Genomic DNA, 21,645 nt, shown 5'->3' on the forward strand with positions numbered 1-21,645 from the left:
GTCCAGTCTCCCCAATGCAGAGGAGACCATAAAGGGAGCACCAGATGTAGTAGGTGACCTCCAACAGACTCACAAATGAAGAGCTGCTTCACTTGGAAGGACTGTTTGGGGCCCTGACTGGTGGTGAGGGAGGAGGTGTGGGTGCAAGTGTACCATTTCTGTGCTCTCAGGGGTAGGTACTGAAGGGCAATTAGTGGGATGGGATGAGTGGATGAGGGAGTCATGGAGGGAGTGGTCCCTGCAGAAAACAGAGGGGAAGCTATGTCGGGTGGTGGGATCATGTTGTAGGTGGCAGAATTGCGGAGGATAATATATTGGACATAAACTTCAATGAGATTAATGTCAAAAAGAAACAAAATTAAACCAGAGATCAACGAAGATCAATGTGCCTTTGTCAAAAACAAGAGAACGTCAAACGCCACTTATATTCTCAGGAATATTATGAAAAGTACAAGACCTATACTTCATTGACTACACAAAAGCCTTTGACACAGTGAAACACCAAGTCATTATTGGAAATGCTTAAAGATATTAATATGGATGGAAAAAAATCAAAGAATAATCAGGAATCTCTGCTGGCAATAAAGTGCAGCCATATGGATAGATAACAAGATTGGTGAATATCAGCCAATAAAGCAAGGTGTTGGGACAGGATGGTGTTCTAACACCAGACCTGTTCTTCCTGCACAGTGAAAACATGAGAACCTGACAAGACCTATAAGTATAGGAGGACACAATATCAACAACCTCTGCTGTGCAGATGATACAGTACTGATAGCAAACAATGAGGTACGTGTACAGAAATTGGTATCTACCATCAACACAGAGAGGGAAAGACTTGGCCTGACTTTAAACAAAAAAGTATGGTAATATCAAAGAAACCCGACATTCCAAATTGTAGGATGGTATTGGGAAATGAAATCCTGAAGCACATTTACAATTTCAAGTACCTTGGATCATGGGAAACATCTGATGGCAAATGCAAAACAGACATATGGCAAGAACAGCATTTATAAAAATGAGAAACAACCTAACGAACAAGAAAATAGCAATTGACGTCTGCCTTAGAACTCTCAGTCGCTACCTTCATTGATCTACGGCTGCGAGTCATGGACCATTACAAATGCAATGGAAAAAAGAATCAATGCAATGGTTTCTCAGAAGAATGCTATGTAGATCATACATAGACAGGATAACAACAAAGAAATTCTACAAAGAATGAAAACAAAACGTACATTACTTAAAAGAATCCGAAAACAGCAAAATTCTTTGGTCACATCATGCAAAGAAATACATTAGAACATTTAGTTACAACTGGAAAAAGAGGCAGAGACAGGCAGAGAATGAAAATGAGAGATGGATTAACATCATGGTTAGAAACCAGGGAGGCAACAACTACAATTCAGAGGGTCAGAGATCATGATGGATGGAGCGACATGATCGCTCGTGCCGAATGGTAAGGCACCTGAACAACAATATGTTGGATGCAGAGGCTAGTGGGGTGTAGGTGAGCTCAAGGGGAATTCTGTCCTTGTTGCGTCTTGGGGTGGAGGAGGCCAGGGCAGATGTGCGGGAAATGGATCAGAGGTGGGTAAGGGCTGAGTTTATGGCTGTGGAGGGGAATCCCTGTTTTTTTAAAGGAGGAGGACATCTCTGATGATCTCGACTGGAAGAACTTGTCATGGAAGTAGATATGACTGAGGCGAAGGAATTGAGAGAAAGCAATAAAATCCTTATGGGGATAGGGTATGAAGAGGTGTAATTGAGGTGGGTTTGTTGAAAATATCTGTTGAGAATTTGTCTCCTAAGATGGAAACAGAAAGATTGAGAAAGAGGAGAATGACCAAGTTAATTTGAGACCAAGGTGAAAGTTGGCAGCAAAGTGGATGAAGTTGATGAGCTCATTATGGGTGCATGAGGCAGCACCAATAAATTGTAATGTAGTGGAGAAGGAGTTAAACCTTGCATGTGTAGACTTGTAGTATGGATTGCTCCATGTAGCCAACTTAAAAGGATGCATTGCTGGGACCCATGCAAGTAGCCATGACTACCCTTTTAATTTGGAGGATGAGGGATGAGTCAAAGGAGAAGTTATTGAGGGTGATGACCTGTTTATATAATAGTAATATATAACAATAAAAAATAGTGGTTTAGTTAACCTTGTGGTTTTATTTTGAGAGTTTTGTCATCTTGTGGCAGAATCAATTTGCATTTTTATGAAATATTGAAATAAATGTTAAGATGTGTACCAAAATACAGTGAAAACTGTTACGCAGGACAGGTTAACACATGGGAAAATTCTGAATAGAAATATAAAGTGAAAAGCTTGCATATTGTGTTCAAATCAGGGCAGCAAACAGAAAGGATTTCTTCAATATGTTCATAATCAACAGTCAAATAGAATACAGGCTTTTATGAAGAAACTACAGTAGGAATAAAATACAGAGTTGTGGAAGTCATACCTTAGCTTTATATGGCCTGGTTTTGGTCTCATCTGTGAGCACTTCTGAGCACTCCAAATTAGGGAGTAGATTTTAGTGTGAAGGCATGCTGTGTATATTTGTTACCTGGAGTCTAGTTAAATTAAGAGAACAGATTGCAGAAACTCAGTCTGTATTTGTTGAAGTTTGAAATAGTGCAGAGTATTCTGGTGGCAAGTTTTAAGATATAAACATTTTCTTTTGATTTAACTACATTCTGGGCATTTAGAAGCTTGAGAAGCGACATTATGGAAATGTACACATTCAGAGAAGATTTGACAGTGTGGGATATTGAGAGGGCATTTCTTCTAGTACAAGAGGGCATTGCTTCAGATTGATACACTATCAATAATACCAAAACGCTTTTAATACCATAAGACTTGGACCATGCTCCTGTTCTGGCCCGATCCTAAGACTCATACTGAAGCAGCGACTTGGCTTACCTGCCTTTATTAGAGGATTCCAGGGGTGGAGTCACCGAGGGAAGGCGGGCCAGCCATACATATGAACCGTGCGTATACCCAGTGCCAGTAACCAAGTAACAGATAAAGGGGTTTTCCATTTAAGTCAAAGATGAGGATAAATTTCCAAGGGCAGCAGTGAATCTTTAGAGTTCTCTGTCTAGAATTGTTGGGGTGAAGGCACTGAAGTTATTCAAGCTGCATCAGATGGATTTCTGAACAAAAGGGGAGTTGACTGCCATGGAAACTTTCAGGAATATCAGAATCAAGTTAAATGAGGGTTGAAAGTCTACAGATGCTGGGGTCGAGTGCAATACACCAATATGCTGGAGAAACTCAGCAAATCGTCTATAGAAAATGGAAGGCAGTTGATCCTTCAGGACTGAGCTCAGTGCTGTGTGAACTGCTGAGTTTCACTGCCACTTTTGTATATTTTATACGGAAATGAACTGAGGGAAACTCGGATGGGTTCTGGTTTTATCACGGCAGGTGACTTCCACTTCGGTTATGTTCTGAGCCAGCAGGGTCCAGACTACTAAGACAATCTTATGCTTGCAGCTGCATTTAAATCCTTTCACTTACATTTTCTTCCATCTTTTTCTTTTACAGACAGACTTACCATATGTAAATAGTGTTGCAGAAAATCTCAAAAATTTGTAAGTAATTTTCATATCTTGCTTGTTTGACGATGTTTCTGGCCTGTTGGATTTTCTTAATGTAAATAACTTTGTTCCTCTCTATCACTTTATCTCAATGTCTTATTGTATTGAATGTGATGTAACTGTGGTATCACATGGAGATCAAAACTGTCATATTGAGGTAAAATTGGTTCTTTCTTCATTTTCATACTTCATAACTATTCAATTGTTCATGGTTGACTAGCCATATACATACAAAGAAGGGAATTGCATGAACAGTAAAGATCTTACTAATTTCTGTGGAGGATGTATATTTTTAAAAGATGAAGATATAGGTACCAGGAAGGTACGCGACAGACTTCTGTCAGAAATCACCATTGATTGAAAGACAAATATTGCTCCAAGACATGAAACAAATTTCCTTGCTCTTCCTCAGGACCACATGGGATATTCCACACTCCAAAAGAGAATATCTTCTGCTCCCAAAACCTCCTGGATCCACAGCACATACTCTGTTGTATCACTTACATTTATAAAAATAAACTTGTTTGATGTTTACCTGTTGCGATGAATCGGTCTACAATTGGGAAAACACATTAATGCAGATGTGAAGATGTCGTATCTCAGAATCGGGTTTATTGTCACGAACATGTGTCATGAATTTTGTTCTTTTGCAGCAGTAGTATTGTGCAGAACAAGATGTAAATTAATATAAATTACAATTCCATAATACAAGATTTAAAAATATAGATAGAACAAAAAGAGAAAAAGTGAGGTAGTGTCCACAGGTTCCTTGTCTGTTTGGAAATCTGATGGTGGAGGGGAAGAAGCTGTTTTTATTACATTGCATGTGTGTCTTCAGGCTCCTGCACCTCCTTCCTAATGGTAGCAGTGTGAAGAGAACAGTATGATTTCTGAAAAAGAGATTCCTTGGTAACCACTCAAAAATAGCATGTATTGAAAAGTCGCAAGATTGCTGTACTGTCAAGTACATCATACAGAATATTTGTAAACTTTTGCTTGCCAAAAACACACAAAAAGGTGCCACTGTCACCACCGCCATTTTTGTTTAACTCCATACCCCTGATCCCTTTTGCCAGAAGAGCTACATCCAACTTCCTTATAAATCCTTAATGAACCGATCTCAACAATGTTCTGTGGCAGGGAATCATCTGAAAGAGGCAGTCTCTAAAGAAAGCAGCTTCTATCTTCAAGGACCTTCACCATCCAGGACATGCCCCTTTCACTCCTTGTACCACAAGGATGTGGTACAGGACCATGAAGACGGTGCCCAACGGTACAAAGCAGCTTCTTCCCCTCTACAATCAGATTCCTGAATGGACAATGAACCACAGACACCACCTCACCTTCCTTCTTTTGCACTAATATATTTTTAAATGTAATATATACCAATATTTGCAAAGTAATGCCTCCACCAAACAACAAATTTCATGACATGTTCATAACGTTAAATTCTAATTCTGCACATTCACACTCTGAGTGAAGAAATTTCTCCTCATTTCAGTCCAAAATTGCTTCCCCCTTCTCCTTACACTGTGATTTTCCCACCCCACTTCCCCAACCCTTGTTCCAGAGTTCCTGAACATTGAGAAAATTCTTCCTCAATCAAACCTCTCTGGTCTGTCAGAGTTTCATTTGTCTCAATGAGATCCCCTCTTATTCTTCTAAATTACGAAGAGTAGAACCTTAGTCTACATCAGTCCTCCCATGCCAGGAGTTGCAGTGATTCAGAAGATGCAGTGGGAAGGGACAATGGGAGTAATGTTCATTGGGAGTAGTTGAGGTGCTTACTGGGCTGCAGTGAAAGGGCAGGGGCAGTGGATCTGTATTCCAGGGAGATAGTCCAGGTGTGATGGACTGAGTGAATTCCTTTTCTGCTGAACGATTGTAAATGTCTTCTGTTTTGCTGCCTTTTGGTTGAGAAAAGGTTGCTTTAGATCCCAACCACCAACTTGCAGGGCTCAGTTCATGAAGCAATGCTGGATCCAGCTCCATAAATTGCACAAGGTCAGAGGTGAGATAGAGAAGTAGGTGAGCAAGATTGAGGCCACGGTGCTGATAAAGATCTTGGTGATCTCGGCATTTATGATATGTGCTTCAAGCATTTCACAATTGGATTTTTGAATTGAGCAGCTTTTAATTGTTGATTTCTTGTCCTCCCCAGATTCCCAAATGAAATCCAGTCAGGGCTGCTGGAAGTCATTGCTCCCTCAGTGAACTATTACCCTGACTTCTCCCATCTGAAGGAGACCTTCGGTGATCCCAAAGAAAGGGTCAGGTAAATCCAGCAGAACACAATCAGTCTGCAAGTGCATAAGTTTGTGCTGCCAACTTTTGTAGATATCACATGAAAGCTGGATCTTAATGGAGTCCATTTTTAATATATTTGTTAGTAAAGAAACATTGATTTATATCCTGATCCATTTAACTCACATTCAAATTCTACCCATCAGATATGTTTGACTAATTAACTTTGTGACTCCTCAAGCAAAGATTGCAATGCTGACAAATTGATTCAGACTCAGGTGTAAGAAGGTTAATTTAGTGTGGAAGTTTTACTTTCTGAACAATAAGAAAATAAATTCTCAAGGAGGTGAAATAATTTATATCATGTTCCAACACATAAAATGCTGGAGGAACTCAGCAGGTCAGGCAGCATCCATGTAAAGCATCTGTCGACATCTTTTTGGGCCAAAACCCTTCACCAGCAATTCTTGACAAAGGGTTGTAGCCCTAAACGGGCACTGTCTATTGCTCTCCTAGCAGAGTTCCTCCAGCACTGTGTGTTGCTCCAGTGTTCCAGCATCTGCAGACTTTTTGTTTACCCCTTTATGTCATGTTCTCATTCTCTGGTGTGGTGAAGAGCCATTTTTATGAAATAAATCTGTACTTGAACTTTGAACTATAAGCTGCTTCAAACAGTTAAAGATCCATGCAACAACAGAAATGAACACTAGGCTGCTTTTCTTTTAATTGTCACTTCAGTGCAGACCAAGTTAATCTCAAACAAGGCACTTTAGAATTCTGACAATCAAATATTAAAATGCATTAGATTTATCGCTAGAGATAAAACGCAAACTTGAACTTAGCCATGCAATTTGACTCAGAGTGGTCAACTCTGTCTGCGTTGGGGGTTTGAGAAGTTCATCCTTCATGAACCTTGTCCTCTGGCCTCTCTTAGGTGCTACTGAAGTTGCCCGTCTTTACTGGAGGGGCAACAAGTTTCTGTCCTTTCTCAAGACTTTAAGTAATCAGCTGTCTCCTTTCTAACCTCAGCCATTCTCTCAAAGAAAGTACAAGAAATATGCTGTCTTTTCAATCTCTGCCAGCTGCAGAGTGGCCTTGTATTATCCTCTTTTTAAAAATTTTGAAGCAGTATGAGTTCCCTTGAAGACTGACTGGTCCTGAAGTGTGCATTAATTTTGTGGTTGATTGGTGAAGAATTCTTCAATTTGTAAGGGCCTCTTATCACCATCCCTCTCCCCCAACTTAGTCCTCCTCACCGTCCCCCCTCTCCTACCTAGACTTCCTCATTGCCCCCTCCCTTCAACCAGGCATCTCTTCACCACCCCCCTCCAACACCCAATTTATTGGAAGTCAAATCCAGAGGGACTAAAAGGCATTGGGTTTGAGTAATGTTGGAATCAAGGACCCACCTGTCAGGGTATATCCACCAGTTTTATCCCTTGAAGGATGGGCAACACTCCTCGTTGGGGGGGGGGGGGGTGAGAGGAGCTGCCCTCAGGTGTGGTGGGGGGTGGTTGGAGAGGTGCTGTTCTGTCCTCTTCCCCCCCCCCCCCCCCCGCCACCACCCAGATCTCCTCAGTGCTTCCCCTACCCAGTCATCTGTTCAATGTCCTCCCCAACCTCTGGGACATTTCCTCACAGTGCCCCCTCCCTCTCCAAAACAGCCCCTCACTATGCTCTTCCTGGAACTGCACCTTGCCACCCTCCAACCTGAGGGCAGCTCCTCTCATTCTCCCCCTACCCCCCCCTCCCCACGAGGGGCATTGCCCTTCCTTCTGGGGATATGGGATAAAATTGGTGGATATAATGTGGGAGCTGGATCCTTGCTTCCAACCATCGACTCAAACCCAGTGCCTTTTAGTCCCCCTGGATTTGACTTCTTCTAATAAATTGGCATTTCCCTGTCAGACCTACAGAAGTTTGAAGTTAGCATCCTGAGCTTTCAATCCCGCCTTGGCCTTTACGGATCCTGTATTACCTTCTGATTGGCCTTTGTGGTGAGCTCTCTGCCCACCACTACATGTGATCCCACTACTGGACAGATTTTGCCCTCTCCTCCCTCTCTGCTTTCTTCAGGGACTGCTCCCTCTATGACTCTCTTGTTCAGTCCTCTCTCCCCACCATTGTCTCCTTGGAACATACCACTGTGATTGCAGGAGATGTTCCACTTGTGACCACCTTTCGGGGTCTTAAACAGTCCTTCCAAGTGAAGCAACATTTCACTTGTGAATCTTTTGGGGTCATCTACTGCATCCAGTGTTCCCGTTGTGGTCTCTTCTATGTCGGAGAGTGTGGTGAATGTCTGCCAAGCTGCCTGTCTCCCCTCTGGTGAGCCTTGCTATACTAACATTGGCTGTGCATTATCTCTACTGTTAAAGACTCTCCCCTTGGATATAACTGTATATGCATCTATTGTCTTTCATTATTGTACCATGAGTTTTTGCTAATAGAAGCCATGATTATTGTTTGACCACATTGTCTTTGTCTACTTCATCAACTGGCACTTCAGAGAGACAGTATGTAAATTGGTAGATCACTTTATTGAGCACCTCAGCTCTATCTGCTGCAAAAGCGGGGATCTCCCAATGGCCACCCATTTTAATTCCCAATCCCATTTCCTTGCTGACATATCTGTCCATGATCTCATGCACTGCCACACTGAGATCCCCCCTCCCCTGTAAATTGGAGGAACAGGACCTCATCTTCTGACTGGCCACCCTCCAACTGGATGGCATTAATATCAATTTCTCTGGCTATCGTTAAGCCCCCTCCCCCACCTACTTCTTCCCTCAGCTCTGTCTCTCCCTTCACTATCTCCTTTCACACAGACAGGATAAATTCTAACCTCTCCCCTCATCATATCCAATGAACCCCCTTGTGTCGGTCTGGATTCCTTCCCCAGCCAGCACTGTCTGAATTTTCAGATTGTCTGAGATTTCTTGCTTCGGGCTCATTACGCTTATTCCTTGAAGAAGGGCTCAGGCCCAAAATGTTAGCATTATATCTTTGATTTTTTATGGACGCTGAAAAGTCCAGCTGATTTTCTCCAGCATTTTGGCCCATTTTTACTTAGCTCCCTATCTGCCCCTGGAACAAGCCCTCATGCTTCCACAGTTTTATGGATCTTTTGGTCTCTGTACATTCAACTAGCCAAAACCCTTGGCATTCCTTTCTTCTTTTGAAGAAGTTCTCTTGAAGCCGAAGATGTTCCCTTGAGGCTGAAGAAATTGTCTGTGTTGTGCCTCAACCACTACTGTCCTGTCGCCCTCGTATCCATTATCATGAAGTGCTTCGAGAGGCTTGTCATGGGGCACATCAAGCTCCTGCCTCCCCTGTCACTGGACTGCCTTCAGTTTGCATTAAAGATCCAACAGCTCCTCTACAGACAATGCCACTGCCACCATTCTCCATCTAGCCCTCACCCACCTGGAAAATAGAAACTCATATGTTCAAATGCTGTTTATTGACTTCATTTTGGCATTCAATACAATCATAACTCAGTACCTGATAAGGAAGTTGAACCTGCTGGGTCTAAACACCTCTCTCTGCAATTGGATTCTTGACTTCCTGTCGGGAAGACCTCAAGTCGTCCAGGTTGGTAACGACACTTCCAAAGTCATCTCTCTGAGCACAAGGGCCTCCCAGATTTGCGGGCTTAATCCTCTGCTCTTCACTCGCTGACCCACGATGGTGCAGCTTAAACGCAGCTCGAACACATCATCAAGTTTCACTGACGACACGACCGTGCTGGGCCTAATCAATGAGAGTGAGGAGTCAGCGCACACAGAGATGAGGGGCAGTCACCAATGGACGGGTGCAGAGCCAACAACCTGTATCTTATCATTATAAAGTTATTGACTTTGGGGTGGGGGGGGGGGGGGGAGGGAACCACGCTCCGCTGACCACTGACGGTTCTACTGTTGAGGTTGTCAAGAGTATGAAGTTTCTTGGAGAATCTCACCTGGTCCCTTAACACCAGCTTCTTAGCCAAGAAAGCTCAGCAGCACCTCTACTTCCTGCAAAGGCTGAGAGGAAAGTTCATCTCCTGTCCTCCATTCTCACTATGTTCTACAGAGGATGTATCAAGAGCATCCTGTGAAACTCCATCATTGCCTGGTTTAGAAGTTGTACCTCCTTGGACCGCAAGACCCTGTAGAGGATAGTGAAGTCAGCGGAAAAGATCATTGGGGGCTCTCATCCTACCATGAAGGACATCTACAGCACTCGACCCTCCACGCCCCTTGTCTGTGTGGGTTTCCTCTGGGGGTTCTGGTTTCCTTCTATCCTCTAAAACAGTACAGGGTTTATACAGGCTTCTGAACCAGAATGGCCTGTTTCCATGCTCTATGTCTTGATTTAAATTAAAAGAAAATTTTTGCACTAACTACAATTTTGTTTATTTCTTTCTCCGTCTTGCATTTTGCTATTGCGGCTGGTGCATCTTATGGACTTGCGTGGCCGCAGCAAGTAAGAGTTCCAGTGCATTTTAGCATTGTGTAGTGCGCTGAGTAACCACGTGAGTAAATGGCCAAATTGCAGCAACATGTGGCCGATCCTAGATGGCGCAGGCTCCCCTTCACTGCCGAGAAGGAGCCTGCACCCAGCACTACGTGCAGGCTAAGCAGTCCTCCACTTCTGTGCAGTGGCTCGCCCGCCGGAAAGTGACACGATGACATCACTTCCGGAAGCCAGTGGATACATCACTGGAAGTGGGCAGGCCAGCGCAGAGACGCGGCGAATTCAAACCAATAAAGTCATTCTTTGGTTCACCCTCACGTTGTGTGGACGTCGCTTTATTCGGTTGCGCTGCCGCAGCAGTTGCTACCATTGTTCGTATGTGTGTATGACAGTAAACTCACATTGAACATTAAAGAACAAGCAGTCTGTGAAATTAAGAGTGTGCTAAAAATTGGAGGAAGAGGTTGAGTAGACTTATTTTATTTCCTATGGAAAATTATTTTTTTTAAAATATTATCGTAATTGAGAAAATTAAAGGTTTTTTTGAAGCTGAGAAATGGATTACTTTTATTAGAATGAAGGAAAAATGTAACATGTTGGAAAATACAAAATTTTGTATTTTGTTACTATTAAGAGATTTCTTTGAAATTTTTGGTCAAGATTTAGTATTACCACTGGAGACGAAAGTAGAACTATTATTAAGTAATAGGGATGTAAAGAGATTTATTTCAGAGATGTATAAATTATTACAAAAAGAAGGCTTAAAAAGAGGGAGTTCATAAATCAAGACCAAAATGGAAGGTAGATTTAAATAAGCAAATAGATGAACGTAGATGGTTTCAAATGTGTAGAGAGAGTATGAAAAGTATAATAAACTCCGGAACAAGGGTTATTTCAATGTAATTTTATTCATCAGTTATATTTAACACCACAAAAGTTACATAATATGAATTATATTTATTCAGATTTATGTTTTAGATGTGGACAAGAAGTTGGTACTATTTGCATTTGACTTGGCAGTGTTCTGCAATTAAACCTTTTTAGCTTGATTTGGATAATTAATTAGAACAAATAACTGGAGTAAGATTCCCACAGGATCCAATGTTATTTTTACTGGGAGATGTTAGAGGAATTAAACCCAAATCAAAATTGAATATATATCAAGTAAAATTTGTTCATATTGTTTTGGCAATAACTAGAAAATGTATTGCTATAACTTGGAAGTCAGATATTTATTTTGGAATGGACAGATGGCCTGCAGATGTTTGGAGTTGTATTCCACTTGAGAAAATTACTTATAACTTAAGAGATAAATATCATATATTTTGTGAAATATGAAACTCCTATTTACAAACTGTTGGTATTTAGAGAATCTCAAACATTCCCTTTCTCCTATTGATCTCTATGAATGAATATATATATATATATATATACATAAAAACTATTGGAAAGTGAAGTGCTCCTATGGTGGTTTTCTTGTCCCTTTTCTCTTTTTTTTAGAGGGTTGGGGAGGGGGATGGGATGGGGGAATTTAGAGGTAGTTGTTTTCCTTTCTTTTTTTTCCCTTTTTTTATATATAAAATACCACATGTATTTGGATTAAGTTTGAAAGATTGTGATATGTTTGTTAAGTGGTTTTCTATTAAATAAAATTATTTTAAAAAGTGTGCTAAAAATTGAAGAAGTCTGCATGTGCTAATGGTGACGTATCTGTAGAGTATGGGCACACCTGGATTAAGAGTGTGCTACAAGTTGAGAGTAAAACAGGTTGTGTCAGCAATAAAATATTTCTGAAATTAAAAGGAGGAATATGTTTTGAGAGGCAAGAGAATCAGTATTCAGATTCACACCAATTTGGAGTAATTTCCCAAGAGCTGGGGGAAGATGAGATTTCTTCTCACACAGAGAGTGTTGTGATATCCTGCCTAACAGATGGTGGTGAAAGAGCTTCAGTTAGAATTTGGAAAATAGAATTGAATAACAAATTAAGGGAGAAAGATGCAGGTTTTTGGGAAAAAAAATGTTGCTGTGGGATGAATTGAATTTTCAAAGAGCTGGCACAGATATTTTGGGCAGAATGGTCTCTTTTGATGCGAGATTCTATGATTCCTGCGATTTCCATTCACTGTGAGCCCGCACCAGTGGTGGGTGATTAGGTTTGAGGAGATGATAATTCCTTTAAATTTCTTTATTTGATTACATGTGTATGTTGAGTCATGTTTTTTTTGCAAAGCCATTAAGTGGCAATTCTGCTTGGCCCACAGGAAAAAGAATCTTAACAAATCTGAAATTCACACTAGCTCTTTATATTGCAGCAATCATCCATTTCTGCTCACGCAGCCTTTGGTATTTCAGTGGTTTCCTCTGAATACTGTATAAGGACACTTTTCAATTCAGTACCACCAAATTGGCTCTCCTGGGACATCAAAATATTGAAGCCTTAATTTCCTATCATGTTTGCATGATATAATGTTCACTTTGATTCAAACCAGCACCAATGTGCAGTGAACCCAATTATAAAACAGAATTCCTAAACTGCTGTTTCCAGAACGTGGCCAGTTCTCATCAACATTAGAAATGCTTCTAATTCTCATTGCTTCAGTTGTTACTCAAGTTACTATTGGTCAACCCATTTTCTCAAATTCTATCAGGAAATGCTGGAAACACCCAGCACCCGTGAAAAGAGGAACAAAGTCAGTGCTTCGGGTCTGGAGCCCTTTCTCGTCATTGGGAAAGTGTTCGGTGGAAGGGGTAGGGGAGAATGCCCTAATATACGAGTCAATGTGAAATTTTAGTGTTTGATCCATGGAGTTGCACAGCATCGATATTGGACCTTCACCCCTGCTTCTATGGAGTACACTGACCATCAAGTGCCTGTCTATTTTACCTCCATTTGGCTACTCTACTGCGAATCCCCTTGAGGAATGCCTAGCCTGAAGTTCTCTTCCTGTCTTCGAAAGGAGTTCTGTAAAAGTCTCTCTCACTGCTTCCCCTCTGTTATTCCTGCTGTTCTTGAACTCTATGCAGGTTTCTATCTGTTTTCCCACAGTCCCAAAAGAAGGCTCAGACCTGAAACATCGATTACCCTTTACTTCCTGTGGATGTTGTGTGACCTGCAGAGTTTCTTCAGCACATTTGTTTAAGTTCAACTTTTTTATCATCTGACTGTGCATTATACAACAGTGGTTCTCTGGACCACAGTTCACACACATACACAGTAAACAATAATCACTTATACATAAAGATATTTACAGGATAAGGTTATATCTGTGGATTATAAGGCAAGGTTAGTCTCGGACCATTCATTGTTATTACTGGAATATCAAAGTTCTCAAGTTACACAACATACTTTAAGATGGAGATTTAATACTATGTTACTACAAAAGCCAGAATTTATTGTTTATTTGAGAAAACAAATTGAGGATTTCATTGCTAATAATGTTCACTCTATTTCTGATCAGTTTGTTTTGTGGGACGCAATGAAAGCTTTTTTATGAGGTCAAATTATCAGTTATGCATCCAAACTGAAGAAAGAGAGAGTTAGAGAAACTGAGGATTTGGAGAAGAAAATAACAATCTGTGAAAAAGAATTTCAAAAGAAAGCTACTGAATTCCAAAAGATCCAATTAACTAATTTAAAGTTGAAGTATAATAAGTTACAGTCATATCGATTTGAATGTCTGTTGAATCGTTCAAAAAATAAATTTTATGAATGGGGTGAGAAAGCTCATAAAGTATTAGCTTGGCAATTAAAAAAAGAACAGTTATCTAGGATTATACCAGCGATTAGAAATAAATTGGGTATTACTTTTAGTCAAAAAGAAATTAATGATGAACTTTGTAATTTTTACAAAAAACTTTATTTGACTGAATGTAAAGAGATAAAAGAAGATGCAATAGACTCTTTTTTGAAAAATATTAATTTACCACAGTTATCTCAAGAAGACAGACAAGAGTTAGATAAACCTTTTACGGATAGTGAAATTGAAATGGCTATAAAAGTTATGCCAAATGGAAAACCGCCTGGTGGAGATGGTTTTTCTATTGAGTTTTACAAGACTTTTTATGTTGATATATCTTCCTTATTTAAGAATGTAATACAACAATTTTATGATACTTTTCAATTACCTGAGTCCTGTTCTAATGCTATAATTACAGTTATACCAAAAAAAGATAAAGATCCTTTACAGGTAGCTTCTTACTGTCCTATATCTTTGTTAAATGTAGACTATAAAATAGTGGCTAAAGTTATGGCTAATAGGTTGGCTCAGTATTTACCAAAGATAATACATCGTGATCAAACAGGTTTTATAAAAAATAGGTATGCTTCGGATAATATTCTACGATTAATTACTTTGATAAATAGATCTAAATCTCATAAGAATTATCCAATGGTGGTTTCATTGGATGCAGAAAAGGCATTCGATAGAGTAGAATGGAAGTTTTTATTTAAAGTACTTGAAAAGTTTTCGTTTGGTCTCTCATTTATTGGTATGATTAGGGCTCTGTTTAATGGTCCAAAAGCTAGAGTTTTTACTAATGGTTTGCTTTCAGAATCCTTTAATTTAACAAGATCTACTAGACAAGGATGTCCATTATCACCCGCCTTGTTTGCTTTAGTTATTGAACCTCTAGCACAATTAATACGTCAGAATGATATTACTTATACATAAAGATAGAATTTAAATAAAAGTGTATAAATATTTTTGGATGATTTACTCAGTTAAAGGATGCTGTTCATTAATCTCACAGCCTGCGGGTCAAAGCTTTTTCCCAGCCTGGCTGTCCTGATTTTGATGCTCCTGTACCTCTTTCTTGATGGTAGTGGGTCAGAGATACTGTGTTTAAAAAAATACAGAAATGCTGGGGGAACTTGGGCTACTCAGCTGGTCTCACAGCATCATAGGAGATAAAGATATATAACTGATGTTTTTGGCATGACCCCTTGTTCAAGGTCTGAGAACTGGATGGAAGGTGTCTTCTGTAATTCCCTGAGCCCTAGTTAAGCAATGGTTTGTGTACTGCACTCCACCCCAGCATCTGCAAAATTTCTTATTTATCTATCTATATCAGTTCTATGTACCAGCAGTAAACCACAAAAGTCTGCAGACACTGTGATTGAAGTAAAAACACAAAGCTGGAGAAACTTAGCAGGCCAAACAGTGTTCTTTATATTAGCAAAGATAAAGATACAGAACCATCATTTTGGGCTTGAGCCCTTCAACAAGGTATGAACAAAATGTTCAGCCACCTGTCTACACTTCGCTCACACCTTGACGAAGGGCTCAAGCCTGAAAGGTCAGTTATCTTTATATTTGAAGGTATGAACAAAATGTTCAGCCACCTGTCTACACTTCGCTCACACCTTGACGAAGGGCTCAAGCCTGAAAGGTCAGTTATCTTTATATTTGAAGGTATGAACAAAATGTTCAGCCACCTGTCTACACTTCGCTCACACCTTGACGAAGGGCTCAAGCCTGAAAGGTCAGTTATCTTTATATTTGAAGGTATGGACAAAATGTTCAGCCACCTGTCTACACTTCGCTCACACCTTGACGAAGGGCTCAAGCCTGAAAGGTCAGTTATCTTTATATTTGAAGGTATGGACAAAATGTTCAGCCACCTGTCTACACTTCGCTCACACCTTGACGAAGGGCTCAAGCCTGAAAGGTCAGTTATCTTTATATTTGAAGGTATGGACAAAATGTTCAGCCACCTGTCTACACTTCGCTCACACCTTGACAAAGGGCTCAAGCCTGAAAGGTCAGTTATCTTTATATTAGCTATATAAAGTACACTGTTGACCTGCTGAGAGGCTCCAGCATGGTGTTTTTACTATTTACCAGCACACGATCTGCCACCTTCTGTGCCCACATTTAAAATCTGTCCAACTTGACTTTGTTTTCTCTGATTAAAAAGTTTGGCAACTATCAAACGAAATCAAAGAACTTGCAGAATGGTCTCCAAGAATTTAGGCTGGCATTATTTGAATCCTGCAGGATGTTTTCTGCCTTGGAAAAATGTTCCAGTTGGAGTAACCATAGTGTATGTTTTCAGGGTTTGCTGTGTGGCAGCATTTGGAATTGTGGTTAATTTTAAAGATGAATTATGCCTGATCCTCACCTCTCTCCCACCTCCTTATTTCTGGATTTGTTGTTCTCAGAACAGAGGGGACTAAAGGGAAACATTATTGGCATGTACAAAATTATGAGGGGCATGAATAGGGTAGACGCTAAGAAACATTTTGCCAGAGCAGAGGTGTCTAAAACCAGAGGGCATGGATTTGGGGGAAGGAGTAGAGGTTTTGAGAGGATCTGAGGAAGAATGTATTTTTTACCCAGTGAGTGGTTGTAACTGGAACAACACCCTGCCTGAGCAGTGGTGGTCTCAGAGACTCTTGGAACAGCTAAGAAGTGCAGTAAAATCCCTGTTATACGGTATTCAAGCAACCAGCAAAAATAAATTGTGGAAAATAAATGGGTAAAAAATAAGTAAGTTCAAAATTGGCACACCTCGCTGTTAGTTCTCCATTCCTGTAACACGCAGTCTCAAGCAACCGGAAAACTTGGATATCTGGCCTTTATCAATCCCCCCATAGGTGCTGGATTCCAGAGGTTTTACGGTATCTAGATCATTATTTGACTCACCAAGGCTATGAATCAGAGCTAATAATTAGGATTAATTGGGTTGATGGGCCTTTTCTGCCCTGTGCAACTCTGACCTCATCTGTGTTCACATCTGTTCATTGGTCGCTTTACTAAATCACCAAAGCCTCTTGAGTACCAGTTCCCGAAAGTGTTACCTTGATTCTCTTGGGCAGCGAGCATGTGGGATTCCAGCTTCCAGCTGCTGCAGCTTTCCTCCTGGTTCCGCGTCATCCCAACTTGGAGGTGTGTTGAATCAGAATCAGGATTTATTGTCATGTACAAGTCCTGAAATTCGGTGTTTTGTGGCAGCGTCATAGTGTAAACATTCAGTTTATATCCATCTTACAACATGACTATAAATAAAAAAAAATTAAAATAACAGAGCACGAAAAGTGGGGCAGTGTCTGGGGTTCATTGATCATTCAGGAATCTGATGGCAGTGGGGAAGAAGCTGTCCTTGTGCTGTTGAGTGCTCGTCTTCAGGCTCCTGGACCTTTTTTCTGATGGTAGCAGAGTGAAGAGGGCATGGCCTGGGTGGTGGGGGTCCTTGAGGATAGAGGTTGCTTTTTTAAGACACCACCTCTTGTAGATGTCCTTGATGGAGTGGCCTGGTGCCCGTGATGTCGCAGGTTGAGTTAATAACCCTCTGGAGCTTTATCTTGTCCTGAGGATTGGTACGTCTGTACCAGACAGTGATGCAACCAGCCAGAATGTTCTCCATGGTTCATCTGTAGAAGTTTACAAGAGTCTTCGGTGACATCCCAAATCTCCTCAAACACCTCACAAAATACAGCCGCTGGCGGGCCTTCTTACTGAGTGTATCAACATGGAGGCTCCAGGACAGAGCCTTGGAGTTGTTGACACCCAGGAATTTGATGTTCTTGACCCTCTCCACTACTGACCCCTCAATGAGGACTGGGTCGTGTTCCCCTGACTTCCTCCAGAATTCCACAATCCTCTCCTTGATTGTTGAGCGCAAGGTTGATGGTGTGACGGCACTCTAGGAGCTCATCTATCTCCCTCCTGGACGTTTCCTCCTTGCCGTTTGTGATTCTGCCGACAACTGTGGTGTCATCGGCAAACTTGTAGATAGCATTGGAATTGTGCCTGGCCACACAGTCAAGGGTGTATACCGAGTAGAGCAGTGGGCTAAGCGCACATCCTTGGGGTGCGCCTGTGCGGATCATCGGTGAAGAGCAGGAAGAGGAAACATTATTTCTAATTCATACTGACTGGTCTTATGATGAAAAGTCAAGGATCCAGTTGCAGAGGTGGGGTACAGAGGCCTCGAGTTTTCAGCTGCTTTGACCGGCTCTGATAGATTCTGGGCTTACCAGCAAAGTCCTTGTTTTGTCAAAAAATAAAGTATGTAGCTCTGAAGTTAGAGACTCCGATATCCAATATGGTTATGTCTGTGTTATGGCAGACTAAAGGCAATTTTTTGTAATATTACATTTTTGTTTTATTACTTGACTATAGATCTATATCTATAAATGCAACTCGTATTGAGTTGGTAATTGTTTCAACATTAGAAAGGTGTGAATTGAACTATTGATTAGTTTCATACAATCTATTTGGCATTCTCTGCCATTGAAGTCATTGAACTTTCCATCTAAATAGGTCGCCAAGAGACCGGAAGAAATAATGTGTGTGTGCAGGACGAGAGTAACCTGAATCTATTCTATTTTGTTTCAGATGGAGAACAAAGCAGAACTTGGACTATTGCTTCTTAATGATGTATGCCCAATTGAAGGGCACCTATTATGTCCAGGTGAGAGAGCTTGTGTGTGTTATTTTATGTAACCTTTGCTTTTAAAGCAAGCTATTTCAGTTGGACAAAGCACTATATTGATCAGGTTTAAAAAACATAACTCTCCTCCAGACCTTGAGCAGCTACCCCTTAGTTTGATGATGTATTGATTTGTTCCCTGAGAATGTTTCAAGCACTTTTATTCAGGTCATCATCTTAAAATTTCAAGTAATAACCTTGTTCTTGACAAGCAATTGGGAGCGTCCTAGTGTGCGCTGTGTTTATGATGAATTTAGGCACAAATGTTTCTGTTTTCACAATACCTTTCTCGAAAACCTATGTAACACTATGCCCAGCACTCTGACTTACTGTCACAATACACCCTCCACTTTTGTTTTGTTATTGCGCTGCATGCTGTACTTAAGCATGAGATGACTTGACTGTATAACATTTACCCCCTCCATAAATCTTCGTCTGCGAAGCCAAGCCAAAGAAGAAAGAAAGAAAGAATAACATGTAAAACAAAGCTTTCACTATATCTTTGTGCTCGTGGCAATAAACAATTCAATTCTGACAGTAAGAGATTGGTAGCATGACTCTGGGTTACTCCTTCAAGCATGTTACATGCACCTTCTACTTCATTATATGCTGGCAATCAGAGAATGATAAAGGATAGGAGCTCATGCATCATGCTTTTGTCAACTGTTTTGAAGGGCTTCACAAGTTACTTCCATCTCCCCCGTCATTTCCCTGCACCCTGCACTTTCTTTGCATGTATTTATCCAGCTAGTTTCTGATAATGATTAAATTGCTTCCAGTATCAGACAGCAGGTTCCAAAAACGCTTGGCATAGCGGTTAGCTCAAAGCCTTTACAGCGCCAGCGATTGGGAGTGGGGTTCGAATCCTGCGCTAAGTAGTTTATACGTTCCCTCTGTGTCTGTGTTGGTTTACCCTGGGGACTCCAGTTTCCTCCCAACATTTGAAAGGTACTGGGGTTGTAGGTTAATTGGGTGGCATGGGTCATGGGCCAAAATGCCTAAATTGTCTAAATTTAAACTTAAAAATCTTAGCAGGTCAACCATTTTGGCTAAATTTACTGAAGTGTTTTCTCATGTTCTTCCGACCTTTTGCTGAAAATCTGTTTTGTTTTTTCCCCACATGCGCACAACTTACTTTCAGATAACTGATTCAAATAGATTTTCAATGTGCAGTTATGTTGGCTGTGTTTGTGATGTCAAAATCAGGGTCCATGTTGACATAATGTTTCATGTGAGCCTCTACTTGACTGACCTCGTGTTCCACCTATTTATAATCAGGCAATTTTTTTTGTTCCTGTCAACAATTTTTAATTAATAAACTTAACTCAGAACTTTCTAACAGCAAAATGATTTCACAACCCAAGGCATTTTATTATAAACAGGAGGATAACTAGGGAGAGGATAAGATTGCTCATGGACAAAGAAGGGAATTTATGCTTGGAGGAAGTGGGCAAATTATTAAATTAGTATTTTGCCTCGGTATAAACCAAGGAGAAAGAGGCAAAAGGTGGTGAGAGCAGTGTGGAGAATGATGATGTGTTCGGGCATTTTCACACCAAGATGGGTCTTTTGAGGAGTTTTAAGGGGGATAAGTCCCCAGGGCCTGGTGGGATATTTATCTGCTTACTGAAAGGGGTTAGAATGAAAACTGCTGAGGCCTTGACAAAGATCTTTGTATCGGCATTAGCAGAAGGAGAGGTCTCAGTGAACTGGGAAGCAACCAATGTTGATCCTTTGTTCAAGAAGGGAAATCGGGATAATCCGAGGAATCATTCTCTGTGATGATGACATCAATGGATGGGAAACTGTTGAAGAGGATGCATTGGAATAAGATTTACATACGTTTGGAAAGACAAGGGCAGATTAGGGACTGTCACATTGCTTTGTACGGGGCAGGTGATGTCTTACAAATTTACTGAGTTTCTAGAGGAAGAGATGAAAGTGGTTGATGAGGGTAGGCCTACATGGACTTTCATCAGGCATTTCTCAAGATCCCTTATGGTAGGTTGATCCATGGTGAATTGAAACCTTGGATTCAGAATTGTCTTGCCCACAGAGGGTAGTGGTAGAAGGATTCTGTTCTGCCTGGAACCAGTGGCTTGGTATATATCACGAATTTGGATAAAAGGGTAGGTGGGGGTTCAGTAAATTTGCAGATGACAACAAATATTGGTGGAATTGTGGATATAGTGCAGATGGCTTCAAGAATAAAACAGGATATAGATCAGTTAGAGATATGGGGGGCAGAATGGCAAATGGAGTTTAAACTGGAAAAATGTGAGGTGTTGGACTGGGGGCTATGTGTAGGGGGAAGTATATAGTTATTGGCAGGGTTCAGTACCATTGATGTGTTGAGGGATCTGGTGACACAAGTCCATGTATGCTTGAAGAGGCCACACAAGTAGATTGGGTGGTGAAGAAGGTGCATCGGATGTTTGGCTTCTTTGGTCAGAGCAAAGAACCTCTATCACTGCATTTTCAGTACATGTGATAATGGATGAGCTCGAATATAAGGTGAAGGATGTTGTTTCAGTGATATAAAACCTTGGTTAGGCCACACTTGGAAGACTGTGTGCAATTCTGTTCGCCCCATTACAGGGAGGCTTTGGAAAGGGGACAGAAGTTTACCAGGATATTGCATTGATTAGAAGGTTGGAGTTATGGAGAGAGTTGGACAAACTTGGGTTGTTTCCTCTGGAGAATCAGAGGCTGAGAATGGGTATGGGAATCGGGCAAGGAATTGAAATGAATGGCCAATGGGAGATTCCCACTATTGTGGCGGAAGGAGCCCGAGGTTCTCATTGAAGCAATCTCCCAGTCTGCTAGGAGGCAGTAGATGACTTCTGCACATCCACAAATGAAATGTTGCTTCACTTGGAAGGGATATGATCATATGCAAGCAGT

At 40.9% G+C, this 21,645-nt stretch overlaps 1 protein-coding gene across 4 annotated transcripts in view; it reads left to right on the forward strand.

Moving 5' to 3' along the window:
• Window positions 1-21,645, forward strand: part of mgat4b (alpha-1,3-mannosyl-glycoprotein 4-beta-N-acetylglucosaminyltransferase B) — a 166,950-nt gene that overhangs the window by 97,214 nt on the left and 48,091 nt on the right. For all 4 annotated transcript variants that reach the window (XM_069897971.1, XM_069897969.1, XM_069897970.1 and 1 more), the window contains 3 exons: window positions 3,551-3,597; window positions 5,765-5,878; window positions 18,648-18,723. In XM_069897971.1, the coding sequence (XP_069754072.1) occupies window positions 3,551-3,597; window positions 5,765-5,878; window positions 18,648-18,723 (237 nt within the window). The remainder of the gene's footprint in view (window positions 1-3,550; window positions 3,598-5,764; window positions 5,879-18,647; window positions 18,724-21,645) is intronic.

This window comes from Narcine bancroftii, chromosome 9 (genome assembly GCF_036971445.1).
Source record: "Narcine bancroftii isolate sNarBan1 chromosome 9, sNarBan1.hap1, whole genome shotgun sequence".
Classification (NCBI taxonomy): Eukaryota; Metazoa; Chordata; class Chondrichthyes; order Torpediniformes; family Narcinidae; genus Narcine; species Narcine bancroftii.